The sequence below is a fragment of the Nomascus leucogenys genome, chromosome 17 (genome assembly GCF_006542625.1).
Source record: "Nomascus leucogenys isolate Asia chromosome 17, Asia_NLE_v1, whole genome shotgun sequence".
Lineage (NCBI taxonomy): Eukaryota > Metazoa > Chordata > Mammalia > Primates > Hylobatidae > Nomascus > Nomascus leucogenys.
In genome coordinates this window covers 13,157,198-13,173,076 of record NC_044397.1, presented here as the reverse complement: position 1 = coordinate 13,173,076, position 15,879 = coordinate 13,157,198, and the positions used below count along the sequence as shown (strand labels likewise).

The window sequence follows — 15,879 nt, the reverse complement described above, 5'->3', positions numbered from 1 at the left end:
TGCATTCCCTCAGTTAGCTGCTAACACTGAGCTATTCTTCGTGTTGACTAGTTAGACACATTAACTCTTCTGTAAAATTTCCAGTCATATATTATGGAAATTAAGTTTATGCTAAAATTTACAGAGAAGAGTAAAGAGCAAGAATAGCCAAGACATTTCTGAAGGAGAAGAAAAACGAGCAACTTTTCTTCAAGATATAAAGGCTTATTATAAAGTTATAGTAATTAAGACAGTAATATTGGTGCAGTATACACATCTTGACCAATGGAACAGGAAAATAAAAGCCCCAAAATGGACTTAGGAATTTAGGGATCATCAAAAATGATGGAGATAATATGTCAGATCACTGAAGAAAGGCATGGTTATTTAACTAATACAGTTAAAATATTTGACTATTCATATAGGGAGCAAGAAGAAAAATGGATTGCTATCTGAAACCATACAAAAAACTTCAGATGAATTCAGACCTTAAATTTAAGAAGCAAAGCCTTAAAACTTTCAGAACAAAATACCAATGAATGCCCCTGTCTGACCTCAGGGTAGAAAAGGATTCCTTAAACATAATACAAAAAATCTTAACCATAACAAAATATTGATGCATTCAATTATGTTAATAAGAAATTTTCATTAAGACAATTTAAATAAACAAGGTACAAACATGAAGAGAATATTTATAATTCATGTAACTAATAATGAGCTAGTATCAAGAATATATAAAGCACTTCTGAAAAAAGGCAAATGACCTAGTAGAAAAAGGGACAACTTACATTTCTAGCATACTTTTCTTTTATGACCGTGTTTTATGAACCATCACTAGTCTATAATTCTTGGAGGACTAAAATTGTCTTAGCTATCTTTGTTTCTTTATGACCCAGCACAGTGCCTGTTGGAAAGAAAATGGTCAATGCATGTTCATCAAATAAAGGAACAGACTTGTCACCCCAGAATAATGCAGACTGTTAATAAAACTCACCACATGCATGCCCTCAGAGTCTTCCCTCTTATATTCACATTACCAACTCCTATCCACCCAGTTTTGGAAGCCCAGATCACCAGCCCCTTTACTTCATGTCTCCGCAGCCTCTAGCATTTAGCAAATGTTTCTCTGGGACACCTCATGCACTGTTGGATTATGTTTCTCCACATTTCTATGTCTGTCTCCTCTGACTTCGATTCTAGACTTCTCAAGAAGGCCATACTTCTCTAAAGCACAGTGCCTAGTAAAATTCTAGGAGGTGTCCCATATTTATAGGGGATGTGGTGCAACACCTAGTACAAATTACCAGCCATCCATCAGGTTTCAAAATGGCAGAATAAGTGGTCTTGGAGAAATACTAGTCACTTTCATTATGATTTTTCTCAGGTTTAGGCAACTGAGATAAGGTTACAAAGATTAGAAATGTAATTTATGAGGTACTCATTGCAAAGGAAAAAAAAAACTTTTTGAAGATTGTTCAAGTACACAGTTACAATTCGAATAAGGCAGCAGAGTATAACAGAAAAAATGGGGCCATGGTATCAAATATGTCTTCAACCCCAGCACCACCCTAGGGTGCTCTGAGCTTCATGAGTAAAATGTGATAAAAATCTACCTCAAGGGACATGTAGCAGAGTAAATGGTAGAGAAGTGGTATTTAAATTTCATTTTCCCTATTTCTCCCCTCCCTTTTAAAAATAATGCCGTGTTCCAGGAACAGAAAACCAAACACCGCATAAGTGGGAGTTGAACAATTAGAACAAATGGACACAGGGAGGGAAACATCATACACCGGGCCTCTCAGGTTGGGGGGGGGTGCTAGGGGAGGGATAGCATTAAGAGAAATACCTAATGTAGATGACGGGTTGATGGGTGCAGCAAACTACCATGGCACATATATACTGATGTAACAAACCTGCATGTTCTGCACGTGTAGCCCAGAACTTAAAGTATAATAAAAAAATAATAATAATGCCATGCTCCATCAGACCTTGCAGTGTATGGTGTTTTTTAGTTAAAACTGAACCATAACACCCTTAATTAACTCTGCTAATAGTGAGATGCTTTTGCCAAATTCCTACTTGCCTCGCATCATCTATCCTGACTTGACTAATATTCTTAATGGGTGGAGGGAGAACAAATGGCCACAAATTAAATGTCTTTACCCAAATGAATAGAGTGCAATCGGTCACTGTAACAGAAGTATCTGAATAATTTATTTACTGACTTTATTATAAGTTCAAACATGCAGACAAGTTAAAAATCATGTACAATATACCCACCACCTAGATTTAACAATTGTAACTGTCATAATAATAACGTAGAGAGTAATGATGACATTACCAAAATTTCCTAAGTATATTATTTTCCAATCCCTTGAAGGTATCCAAAACCCACCAACAGAAATCTCCCAAAAAGCTTCTTCACTATGAACTCTTCAGTGAACTTTTCCCCATTCATAACTTGAGGGCATCTCTGAGGGAGAACTACCAAGGAGCACACAGGGTGTGTTACTCTTTTCCGTAATGATGCCTCTTGGTTTCTTGACTTAGGGAGTCCTGGGCCTGCTCACTTCTATTACTCATATGGCAGATTCTGCTTCTTCCTTCTTTGTACACTTTCAGGTTTTCAACGAAATAGCACAGTTGCCAGATTTAGCTAAGAAAAATACAGGATGCCTAGTTAGCTTGAACGTCAGATAAACAATATAAAAATATAAGTATATCCCAAATATTGTATGGGATATACTTATACTAAAAAAGTAATTTGTTGTTTATCCGAAGTTCAAATTTAACTAGGCATTCTGTATTTTATCTTGCAATCCTGTGAAATAGACAAATTTAATGACCTTCTGAAGGGGGTCTAGATGACTTTGACAGCTGGGCTCTCATGCTTCTAGGTCTGAAGACAAAATGAGAGAAAACTATAAAGAAAGGGAGAGAATATACTTTTGCACCACGACTAAGAAAAAAAATATTTAGAATTGCTTTTAACTGGTTGGGAGCTAGACAGAAAGTCTGAGGTGTGTCTGTGTTGGATTTAGTAAGTCATCTGTGAGATTCTGGAGGAAACAGCGTTGTGGAACTGAACAGACTGAATGAATTTATGATTGCGGTTAGAGTCATATGTGTATGGTTTGTTTAACAGGGTATATTGCACCTATTGCCACATTAATGCTGTATATAAACCAGCCACAAACCTTGGTGGTATTGCTGGGGCAAGCGTTTATTGCTCACACATCAGAGTAAGCTGGGGGCCTGGCTCTTGGATGATCTAGGCTGGCCTCAGTTGGGAGCTCTGCTCCCTGCATCTCTCATCCCTTTCTTAGGGCCATTCAGCTGTCTCAGAGATGTCTTTCTCACAGCAACATTTCGAATATAGTGAAAGCAAGCAGAAATACGTGAACCTTTGAGGGCTGGTCTTAGAACTGGCACAGTGTCATTTTCACTTCATTCTGTTACTCTCAAAACCCGCTTCTATGGGTGGGAGAGGGGGCTCTACCTCTTTAATGAGAGGAGCTGCAAAGTCGCCCAGCAAAAGGTATGGATGCAAGAGAGGGAAAGAACTGAGGCCATCGCTGCTATCACAGCAAAAGCTATGGATGCAAGAGAGGGAAAGCTTGAGGCTATCACTATGCCTATTGCTATCGCAAGGCGTGGGCTGGAAACGAAGAATAAACTGGGGAGCAAAAAAGTTGCTTCCTTTGAAAACTATACATTTGTTTGCAACTGTAGCATTTTTTTTCTTCTCCAAGAAAAGTAATTAGCAAGACTTCCAAATGATTTTTTCCAGTTTGTGAAGCAGAGATGCCAACAGATCTCTACAAATTACCAGAATGTTCCACAACTCTTCTCAAAATACCTGTCAAAAAAGTTCTGAGCACATGGTGGCATTTTTTTCCTTGTTGTAAACACAATGCATCTATATGAAGAGTCTAACATATTAAGGATGGAAATTTTCAGGAAAGTGGTAACATTTAAGAGAAAAGGAAAACCAACTGAAGATTCAGAACAAATAACTTCCTATTCTGGTATCCCTTGAAATCTAGCACCAGTTTCTTCATCATTTGCTACATTTAGTTATGGGGAAGAACAGACTAGTAATTGCATGTGGGACTCTGAGACTCCTCTGCTTGTGTGGCCTTTGTAAAACAGCAATCTTTGCACACCTTTTAAATATGTGGATCAAATAAAAATCTTGTTGTGAACTCTGAAATATCAAATAAATAGGAGCAATTTTTACATCTAAAACCTCAGAAACCACTTTGACCCTGGAAATCTACACTATAACCTCTAATTGCAAGTTCTTTTCTTTCAAGTCAGTTATCAAAATCAGTAGGTTTTAAAAATGATGAGTTTGATTCTTAGCTCTTTGATACTTATTTTCTCTACTGGTAGTGGGTACAAAGTAAACTGGAATTAGACACATACATAATTGTATCAATTGGGATGCTTTGGGTTTTAAGCACCTATAAGTAACTAAGTCTCAGGACAAAGATTGGTCTCATTTCAAGGACTTGGATAAGGTGACAGAGTGTGTATGCTGTTGCCAGTGCCTAGTGGCCAAGGCCAGATCTGGCAGTTCATCAAGAGGTGAAATCGGAAGAAGGGTCACTCCTCAAAGAATAGGGAGTATATTAGGCAAATAATACCTGTTCACTAATAGTATTGACATCAGGTAACTTTAAAAGATGAATTGCCTGCCATTTTTAAAATAAATGTTCATTTTTATTCATATTAATTCATTTTTCAGAAGAGAAAATGAAGCATAGAGAAAGTAATTTGCCCAAGATCCCATGACTCATAAGTGGCAGACTTGTGATCTCAACCCCAATCTCCTCATTCCAGCCAACATTATCTACCGAAGCAAGAAACAATAGAATGGCTAACGGAAATACGATCGATCTGTATGTGCAAAAAGAAAACCTCTTCCAGAACACTGCTGGTATAAAAGGCAAGTTGTTACACAGTATTAGAGTGTGACTCCTTTCATGTTAAGAAACACACACACACACACACACACACACACACACACACACACACAAGCCCCCAACAAACCTGCACACATATACTTCATATAAATACATCTATATAGGGCTTCATATCAAAATATTAACAGCTATCTTTGGAGAGGGGAGTGGGATGCTGGGGATGAAAAAGAATGTATTTTATGCTCTATCATTATATATATATATATATAATCTGAATTACAATTTTATTATATAAATAAATAACTTGATTGGGGGAAAGAAGGAAAAGCAAAATGCCCAGATGCTAAAAATAATGCATGAAAGTCAAAAGTTGGTTCTAGACCATTCCTGTATCTTACTTGTGCTGTTATTTTAGGATATGATGAGTGAAAACTACTTGTCACAAATTTCTTTCCCCATTGAGAGGATAGCACACATTCTCCTAAAATGGTGTAGATAAGGCAACTTTTCAGAACATATATGTATTAATGGTTTATATACATAGCCCCCTAAATCCTATGTAACCTTTGAAACATTATTTTATTATAATTATTAACTACAAGTATACTAGAATCTAGAATATAATAAGCACTTGTTTTCAAACAGCAGTTTATAAAATACTACAAACACAATTGCTGCCTCTTATAAATCTCAATTCAGTCTTTCTTGGTTCCCACAGGTAACCACCAGCAAATTTTTTTTCTACATATACAGCCATAATTTATAGTATCATTTTTTATATTTATACTTTATGTAACTAATTTTGTAAAACATACCTTGTCCCACCACTCACTCTTGTCACTTGTTTTTGAGATGTATTCATGCTGACACACATAGCTCTAGCTTGTTCATTTTGACTGCTGTGTGGAAGTCTATCATATGAATATATGCATTACCAAAGCTAAGCACGGGTGAGGACCCCTTTCCGCTGTTTTACACAAGGCTGCCGTGAACATTTTTGCAGATGTCTCCTTATGCATGTGCATAAGTACTTATTTAAGGAATCTTTAATTTTACTAGATATTGCAGAACTGGTAGTTATGCCAGTGTATTTTCCCACCAACCATTAGAGTTCCCACTGTTCGATGTTCCTGACATTTGCCATTTTGAAACTTACGTTTTTGCTAATTTGATGTAGTACCTTTCCATGTTTTTAACTTGTATTTCCCTTATTATCAGTGAAGAAAATTTTTTTTTTCCATGTTGGACTTTTGAATTTCCTCTTGTAAGAATAATGTGCTGATATTTCTATTAGGTAGACTTATCATGAGTTGTAGGAAATTTTAAATCTTCATAAATTAAGCCTTTCTTATATATTAATATATTGAAAACATCTTACATGTCACTTGTCTTTAAGTCTTCAATCCAACTCAAAATATAAGAAGGTTTAAATTAGGGATCCAAATTTATATTTTTATAAGTAGATAATTATGCCAACACAATTTTTTTAAAAAACATTCACTCCTTTCTCTACTTGCTTATAACAGCATAACTTAAGTATCTATATATGAGGGTCTCTCCAACTGATTCAAGGAAAACAGCAGCAACATTTAGCATTTAAGATGGCCATGCCATGTATCAGGAACTATGCTAAACATTTTACATGCTTAGACCATGCATTTTGGAGTCAGAATGCCAGGGCTTAAATGTACACTAGGGATCCCTGGTAAATGGTAAATCTTACAAATTTCTTGTCTGTTCACTGGCTAATAGAAATGCATGCATCAGGTAAGGGAAATAAATATGCTGGTTGATACAAACTATATATTTCAAAAAGCACCCCAAATATACAACTTGCTTTTATTAAATAGAAAAAAAAATCCCCAAGAGGCAGATATCCCAGTAGTTTTAGTGAAAACAAATTTAATATTATCTTGTTTGAACAAAGCTTTTAGAATAAGTGAGCAATTAATTAAATTCTTAAAGTAGGGACAGAACACCAACAGGCTCTAGACTCCAGAAGAGCTGTAAGCCGACAAATTGGCATTGTTTTGCTTAACAGTTTTAGCTTCAATGTAAATATATATTGTTACTTAGAATATTAGCATCTGAACTATATAATGACTATTTTATCATTTTACTTGAATTAAAACCAGAATTTCTGGAACTTCCAAATAGTCTTTAAAGTTTTTCAATATAAACATAAAGTAACCCCTATTCCTCTCTACATATCAAATGTGAAATAACTGTCACAATATATCAGCATTTTCACAGAAAGATTTTTAAGGCTTCTGGCACATAAAATGTGTAATTTCTGTGTGACAATGTCATAATTATATATAGAAAATATTTAAAATTCTTGTAGAATTTAAGTTCTAAAGATTAAAAAAACAAGAGTTCCATGTTAATAAAATATTAAAATACTATGAGCGTCCCATAAAATTGACAGTGATTTGTAATTACATAAAGAATACACAAGGCAAGTCTTTCACATTAACTGATTCACCATTGAAAATAATTACTGAACTGAATATACTCATTTGGTATCACTAGTTTTCTAAATCATTCTTTCAGCCCAAAACAGGCTTTCATATAACTTATAAATATTTCCAATCACAACACTGAGGCAGCAAATGTCATATCTATGTTTGTCCTAGTTGTATGTCATACAAATATAAGTCTACGAATCTTATACTTTTGTCTAAGTCACCATTGTAGAGAATGTGCTGGCAAGTGAAATTAATACAAAGGGATTATTTTTCATTTGTAAAAAATGAAAATCATTTACACCTTGTTTTAAAGTTCTAAAGCAGCATATTCAACTCTTAAGGCAAAAAAAAGATCAAAACATTACTATAAATTATAAATTCTGGTAACTTTTCTTTTGGCATTAAAAGCCACAGCACAAATTCTAATATTTTAACAGGTAATATATTAGTGTACATCTGAATATACATTTGCCAAAATGTTCCATTAGTATGAAGTTGGTCTGAAGTGGAAGTGAAGTGCAGTGGTGTGGCAGGGTAACATTTAACGGCCGTCCTGGGCATCAGGGGACATGGAATGGCTGAGTCTTGACCTTCCATTCACAGATATTGTATTTGATGGAATGGTAACCTAAGAGAAAGAAACACACTTTGCACCCATCAATTTAAAATGGGACAGCTGTCTAATTTTCAATTTTCCACAGTTACCACATTTTAACTTCTGCTTAATTGTAAATGGTAAGTATTTATTATTCAATAAATTACAATCAAGAATAAATGTTCATGCTACCATAAAATTTAAAAAGAGTTGTTATTTTCACAACAAATAAATAATCCATTAACACATCTTAATCTATACAGAATTACCAAATCAACACAAAGGACGAGAGCACAAACAGACTGCAAGCCAAGCTGTTAAAGAGCATTTTTAGCTACATTAATTCTGTAATTCTGGCTCCCCAAAACTGCCTCTGAGAATGTAGAAAGATAAAGTGAATTCCACAAAGCAATGAATTTTACAAGTTTTGTACTGATGGTATAAATTAATGTGAAATCCCCCTCCCAATGGCCCCCTATTGATTCAAAACAAAAAAACTAGCCCTTGGTTTTAAAAATGCTTTCATATGAAGGGTTTAAAAATTAAAATCTGTGACTGTTAAGCCAAATGATTGCAGACTGAAAAGGAGTTTGTTTTCTTTTTCTCCAGTAAGTAAACTCCTAAGTTTCAAAATTCTATGGCAAAGTCTTCTATTCACAAACTGTAAGTGAATAAAAACACTAAAACAAGAATTTTCTCATAGTGTAAAATTCCAGCTTTTGAAAAATGTAAAGTCATCTGGATTCTGAATAGTAAATATCTGTATTTTAAAACATCATACTTGCAATATAATGAAGATATTTTAGATAGTTTAGATTATAATTTGTCTAATTTAGATTCATAACCAAACACTATCATTTTCTCACAAAAAGACAACTGGAGTACAAATGGCCACAGATTTTCCTATCAACCAAGTAAATTGGTTAAAAGGAAAATGAAATTGGCAAATTTAGTTTGGACTTGGCTTCCTTGTGCTTCGTTTTTTGCCTTTTACTAAATAAAGATTGGTCATCTAAACTAATGAGTTTTCTCGATTGTCTGATGAATCCAGGATGGAGCAGAGTGATTGACGCTACACACCTAAAAGAAAATGGGTAAGAAGAAGAGTTGCCACCAGCAGAAGGGAAAACTCATCTGCACTCTCTTTAGTATGCCTGTGAGATTTCTTTCCAAGTATAGCCAACAAATGACAGGTAATGACTTTCTTTTTTTTTTTGGAGAGGAGGTAGAATTTATTGGTGAGTATTAAGAGGCGGCAGCACAGTGGAAGCCTTGAACTTGGCCCTGTGCAGGGCCTCAATCACATGCTCCTTGTTCTGCAGCTTGGTGCGGAAGGACATGGTAACTTGGCCAATGTGACCCCTGGCCACGGTGCCCTGGGGCTTTCCAAAGGCACCTCGCATGCCTGTTTGGAGCCTACATTGGGGTAGTGCAAGGTCAGACACATGAACATACATCTGAAAGGCCTATTACCAAGGTCCCTTAGAGCAACCTATATAGGAAATAGGTTGCATACACTACCAAGGAAGCTGCTGTTTGCAGCCATTGCACACTGGGCCCCCATAAGGAAAGGAACTCAGAACGCTTAATTGGCTGCAGAGGTAATGACTTCCATTGTGGAACCTTGGTCCCAAATGTTTCTGTGTACAGAATTATTTTGTAATTCTTGCCAAAATTGCAGTTCTCATAATTCTTTGTGAAGGAGAAAATTTGTTTTAGGCATTTAGAAAACATATCAATGGCTCTAAATGTCTCCAAGTAAAAGATGCTCATTGTAGCGCCATGTATAGAATCCAGTTAAATGTCCACCAATAAGAACAAATAAGCTATGTCACATTCATAAAGTCAAATCCTATGTAATCTTAAAAAGAATAGTGTGTATATATATATATATATATATAAAACAATTTGAAAAAGCTTCAAAGAGACATTTGTTTATGAATAGATTTTCAGAGGATTCCATTTTGTAAATTAAATAAATTTACATACTACAAAAGCGGGCTAGAAGCTTACAGAGCAACCTATCAAGAATGGTTATTTTTGAAGAGAAATGACATCTTCTTTATTATTTAAAAACTTGTTTACTAAACTTTTAAATACAGGAAGCCATCATTAGAATACTAGTTTATGCATTCTGGGGGCAGAGATCTTATTGATTTTAATGCCAGTTTATACCTACTTTATATCAATATTTATTTTAGTGCCTGGGAGAGTGTAGTGCTCAATAAATATTTCTTAAATGGAATATCGTAACTTTTTACAAACATTCATAAACAAAAAAGAAGGTATCACTTGAATGTTTTTGAATGAGGAACATATTACACTTATAATAGATACTTAAAAAAACATTTAAGAATTTACTGATGTGAATATCTACTACTTGATTGTCTACTCTTGAAGTTTACAGCATTTTTAGGAATTTCACATAGCTTTCTTTTTTCCATAAGGAATGTAACTATGAAAATTTCTATCATTTACATTTACTTTAAAAACGTAGAAATCGCTGCCAACCTGAAACTCTTTGGTTGTTCAAATTTAAGCTAAGGAAAAACGAATTAAAAAAACTAATTAAATAAACAAAACAAGCCAGCAAGATTCTATGTGACTTACCCAGTTTTTTCCTTCCCTCCACCTTCTGTTGAACCAAAGATAAATCTTACATTTGAAAAACACGTAATACATAGTGATAAATATCAAAATATCATTCACTATTTTCAGACCTTACTTGTAATAGGGTAATAACTTGATTTTTAGTAAATCAGAGACCATCGAGTACTGAAAGCCAAAGTTGTTCTTATGTCAACACAGGCCAAGGGTAATGAATTAATCTGTCTTACTCTCTGTAAATAATTTGCTGATTCATAAACCTTAACATCACACAATTTATAACATTCTGAGCTCGATTTATTAATGCTTTACTTGAAGAAAAGACTAATCTCTGTGACTACATGGGGGTTGAGTAGGGGTAAGGTATGCAAAAAATCCCTTCTGAAACATGAAAAAAAAACATGGCATATTTATGACTACATTTACACTAGAGCAATCAACTAGATAATTGTTCTATTGTGAACCAACCATTATAATGAAGGTTAATTGCCTGCATATGAACCAGAGCCATAAGACAAGTGGGTACCTGGAGTTAAATTGAACATTTGGGTGCCAAGATATAGAGAAACACAGAGCCAACTTTCTGATGAACAATCTAAACCTACTATCAAAATCACTGGAGATTTTATTTGGCAATATAATTGTTGTTCTATAAAAGAAATGTCAGAATTTAAAAGAAACTAGAAGAAATCTTCAGTACAGAACAGAAACATAAGACTTAAGCAAAGATCACAAGAAATTAAGAGCCTGCCTGTGCCCAGTTTTACTTCCTTTTGCAATTTTTTGAAATAGAATATATGTATAGAAAAATTCACTAAATGTAAATATGCAGCCCAGTGAAAAACAAATGTGCATACAATGCACCACTCATGTCAAGAGAAAAAATACCTCCAAGTTCCCTATTAATCTTCTTTTAAAATTGTGGTATTTTCTTCGGCATAGATTTTAGCCTTATTGTGAATATTTTTATTGCATTATAATAAATAACACTTATCTGGATTACTTAGCTTTTTGATTCCCCCTTAATTTGTGTGCATGGCCTACATCAATAAGCCCTCACCAATCCCTTTTTTTCCCCTCTGGAAGTAAGCACTATCATAATTTTTATAATTACTTCCTTGCTTTTAAAAATAACTGCCGCTTATGCATGCATCACTAAATAATGTAAATTAGTTTTGTATGCTGTCAAACTTTATGCATATGTATCTGTGTATTTTTGTGCACATTGTTGTATTTTACTATATTTTGTCCATTTGATGGCTATATGACAGTCCATTCTTTGAATATACTGCTATTAATTCTACTAATTAGATATTAGGGTTATATTTATTTGGAGTTTTTACAAATAATATTCCATGAACATTCTTATGTGTGAGAGTCCTGGTACACAATAACAACATTTTTAGGATATGTAACTAGAAGTGAAAAATGCTGGTCATGAAGTTTGTATATTGTGAACTTTACTAGATACTATGTCCATTTTTAATGAAATGAGATGGATTATAGATGAGATTTTTATTTTAAAAAAATTAGAATCTGGCACTATACTCAGAGCTATCACTCAGGTTCCACTGAAAGACAGAAAATTTTAGATTCAATAGAACCTAAAGTAATTGGTTTTAAACAGGAAACAATTATAGGATAATCATTTATTGCCCACTTTTTATGTTGATTCATATTCAGCTCATTCTAGAAGCAATGAGAGTTTTGTGTGTGAAAGGACTGCCAAGTCAGGGCCCATAACACACCAAGTATATAGCTGCTGGCCTGTATAATTCTGTTGGCCTAAAAGGCATTTCCAACTTAATGCAGTTTTCTGCAATTAGTTCATTGAAACTGATGAATATCTTCACTGACCTAGTATAAAGGCATTGCAATCAGCTTCTGTGTAGTAACTTGGTTCTCCCATGGGCCTGATATACCACTGTATCTCAGGACCAGGCTGTGAATGCACAGAAGACAGAGGCTTCATTTTATTCATTTTTGTGTTCTCAGTATCTAGTACAATATTTGTTACTTATGTGCTTTAAAAATGCTTGCCAAATTTATTGAACTGAGAAACCAGTAGTGCTTGGTTTGAAACTTATCCTTAATTTACAAGATCAGAAAAAGAAAACTTTTTGTAAGTGAGGATGTGTAATTTATTAACATGGGCGTTTATCCTCCTCTAAAAATATAAATTTGTCATGACCGATGAAAAACCAATTTCAATATTAAAAGCTATACCAAATTGTTATGCTGCCTGGCACCTAAAATCAGACTCTACAAATAATTTACAAAATTCAAATCTAATCCACTGTAGTATTCCCTCCTGTTTCCTCCACTCCTGACAGCACCCAGTATTCTGCCTTGTCTCCATGTTTGCCCAGACCGGGTGCCAAGTCCTCTGGGAGGAATGGCTGTCACTCATACCTCTTCACATATACACCAAGGAAGTTGGCTTATGCAGTCAAGTTTGGCCAGTGTTGATATGGTTGAAAGGCCCGGAAAGCCTTTCCCCATTTCTTTTCCTATCTTTGTAGCATTCCTGTTCCTTTGCAGATTTAATTTCTGTTGAGCTCAATGTTTTGCTCAACAAGTCTCTTACTATTCTCTAAATGGCTTTTAAAATGATCACAGAAGGAATTCACAAAATGAAATGCCTCGGGAGTTAATGGAATAATAAGTACTTTCCTTGTCTTAGATGCGGAGGTGCTTCCAACCAGGAGAATTAAGGGGAGAAGACAACAGAGGTTTAGGGAGAGGACTCCCTCTGGGGAGTCTAAGTGCTGATGCCTTGTTCAAAGCTTCACCACATCATCTTCTCAGTGGATGAAGGGAACCCAAGGAGGAAATTCACCTGAAAAGAATTCCCTGTGACACTTGAGTGTTTTTCCTGAGAAAAAGCAGACTTCCTCTTTTTTTCTTCTTCTACCCCACAGTAAGGAGGAGCTAGATAACTCTGGCAGGACATTACTAAGATTTGAATTTCTGCATTATCTATCATCTACATTCTCTATATATTCTGCACTTTTTTTGGTTTAACCTATAAAACTCTTCCCTAAGCCTCACATATGGTAGTAACTAATCATGGCAAGAGCTGTGACTATAAACTTGTAGGTTCCTATCACTAATGTACCTTTTTTGGAACAGGAAGGTATTTTCCAAAGAGTCTTTCTCGAGGTGCTAACATAATCTCTTAAAATCAGAGTCCAGGGTATTCTCTATATAGTTATGTAAGAATGAACAAAATTCACGTTCTGCACCTGGCCCACGTTGTGGAAAACAGACCTGACATATTTTTCAAGTACGTGTAAGACTCTGGAACTCTTTCAGCTTATACTTTAAAGACATACAACAGTAACTTTGGGAACCCTATTTAGATTTACGTGCTAGAAAATTTTTCCCCTAAGTATTAGTTTGACAGTGGTGACAATAAACCCACTGTCACCCATCTGATAAAGAAGACTTACCCTTTTCAATTTGGCAGCAGCCTCTCCTGAACGGATTGCAGTCAGCAAACTCTGTCGCATCTGTTCTGGGTCAGAGCTTTGGAATGTTAAAGAACTTTGTCTCATAACAGTGAATGATGGGCAATCAGTTGGAGTTGGTATTTGGGAATTCTGTTCATTATGTGCAGAGTTATTTTCCTACAAAAATAAATGTGAAATATTTATATGAATGCCAAGAAAAGAATGGGCCATTTTTTGCAAAACGTTTTCATCATCAATAGTTCTTTAACAATCACCGTTTGCCACACTGGTGCTTCAGACACAGCTCTGTTTCCTCACCCACTGAATTATCTCTGCTGCCAGAGCTAAGCTGGAAGATGAGGGCATTATTTTCTCTTGAACTCAGGAAGCTAAAGAAGAAAACTGGTACCACTCTTAACTTCATAAGTACAGTGGTAATTTTATTGTTCTTGAATTAAATACTGCTGACTTCACCACTACACAGGATTGGTTAGAAAAGCGAAATGAAGATTTTAAAAAAATACTACAAACTAAAAAATGACCCATTTTCATGGTTTCAACATACCAGGCTATGAAATTGCTACTTTTAAATGAGCAAAACAGTCAAACAGACAATGTCATATATGTTGAATCTAATATATCTTCTAATAAAGGAATACTAATTACTATGCTACACTTAGTAGCTTATTTTGTGTTTCTGAAAGTCACATGGACTAAGTGCTAACCATGTTTTATTTTTTGCCGTAAGAATCAATATATAAAAATTAGGAACTTCCAAACTGAAGACTAAATAATTTAATTTCGCTTCTCAGGAAGGAATATTTAGTAACTGATGTAAAAGGCATATGTTATCAAGTAATCTTAAATGTCTTTTTCAAACTGCCAAATACGTATCTTTACCAAAAAATGAGCCAAACAGGGCTCAGGCAATGACTTAAAAGCTTTATTATCTAAACCAAGCTTCCATTGTTTAGGAATGGTATTCTATTCCAAGAAAAATCACAGGCTTTGTTTCCAAGTAAAGAATTAATCTCTGTATCATACTTCTATTCCTGATGCTATATCAAAGTAATAAACATAAATGTAAAATACATGAAAAAATATTAAGATAAATATTGTTATACAATTATGGAAAAATATTTACTTGGCAATATGGTTAACATTCTTTTGCTCTAGGAATGTTTGAAAAAGTAATATTAAATACTTCTGGAACCGTCACACAAATATGAACGTATTCTTTAAACACTATCAGAGTGAAAGTACACAAAGTATTTCTTTAAAATTGCATGAGGATTATCATAAATCGTGCTGTGAATTTCATCTTCTTCTTTGACTCTATTATCTGAAGCTAGCAAAATACAACATTTAGTTGACCAAACACTGAGTCAACAACACTCCTTTTTGGTAAATATTTAAGGTTACATAGTGGTTAGATAACAGTTTGGTCAACATACATATTATAGTTGAAAGTTGACACTGAATTAACAGAATGGGGAATTAAGAAAATTACATTTTAAAACTCTGCTTTCAATGTATTTATATGTGAAAATGTACAATATATGCAAGCTGAAGTTGAGTGTATATGATGGAAATCACAGAGCTGAGAGGCGCTCAGTTATTCTGGCTAGTCTCTCATACTGTTATTTTTCCAGTTCATTAAGACTATTTCCTTTACTATTACATAGTAATGTAAAATTGGAGAATAAACCAGAAGATTTAGACAAGTTAAAAACAAATTAAGATAACACAGGAAAATAGAACCATAAACTAGTAAATACATCATACAAATGATATGAGCAAAGAAACTTTAAAACATTTGCTAATGACACAATTATATAATGATGACCTTA

The 15,879-nt window shown here is 34.5% G+C and overlaps 1 protein-coding gene and 1 non-coding gene across 9 annotated transcripts in view; both read right to left on the bottom strand.

The window, feature by feature from the left end:
* Positions 1-6,720: 6,720 nt before the first annotated feature.
* The window catches only part of COBLL1 (cordon-bleu WH2 repeat protein like 1), a 158,954-nt gene continuing 149,795 nt past the window's right edge, over positions 6,721-15,879 (bottom strand). For all 8 annotated transcript variants that reach the window (XM_030796045.1, XM_030796046.1, XM_030796047.1 and 5 more), the window contains 2 exons: positions 14,030-14,206; positions 6,721-8,003 (listed from right to left, as the gene is read on the bottom strand). In XM_030796045.1, the coding sequence (XP_030651905.1) occupies positions 7,917-8,003; positions 14,030-14,206 (264 nt within the window). In that variant the 3' untranslated portion in view covers positions 6,721-7,916. The remainder of the gene's footprint in view (positions 8,004-14,029; positions 14,207-15,879) is intronic.
* LOC115831038 lies at positions 9,435-9,569 on the bottom strand. The gene has a single exon (XR_004026587.1). It is a non-coding gene; the product is annotated as a small nucleolar RNA SNORA70 (small nucleolar RNA).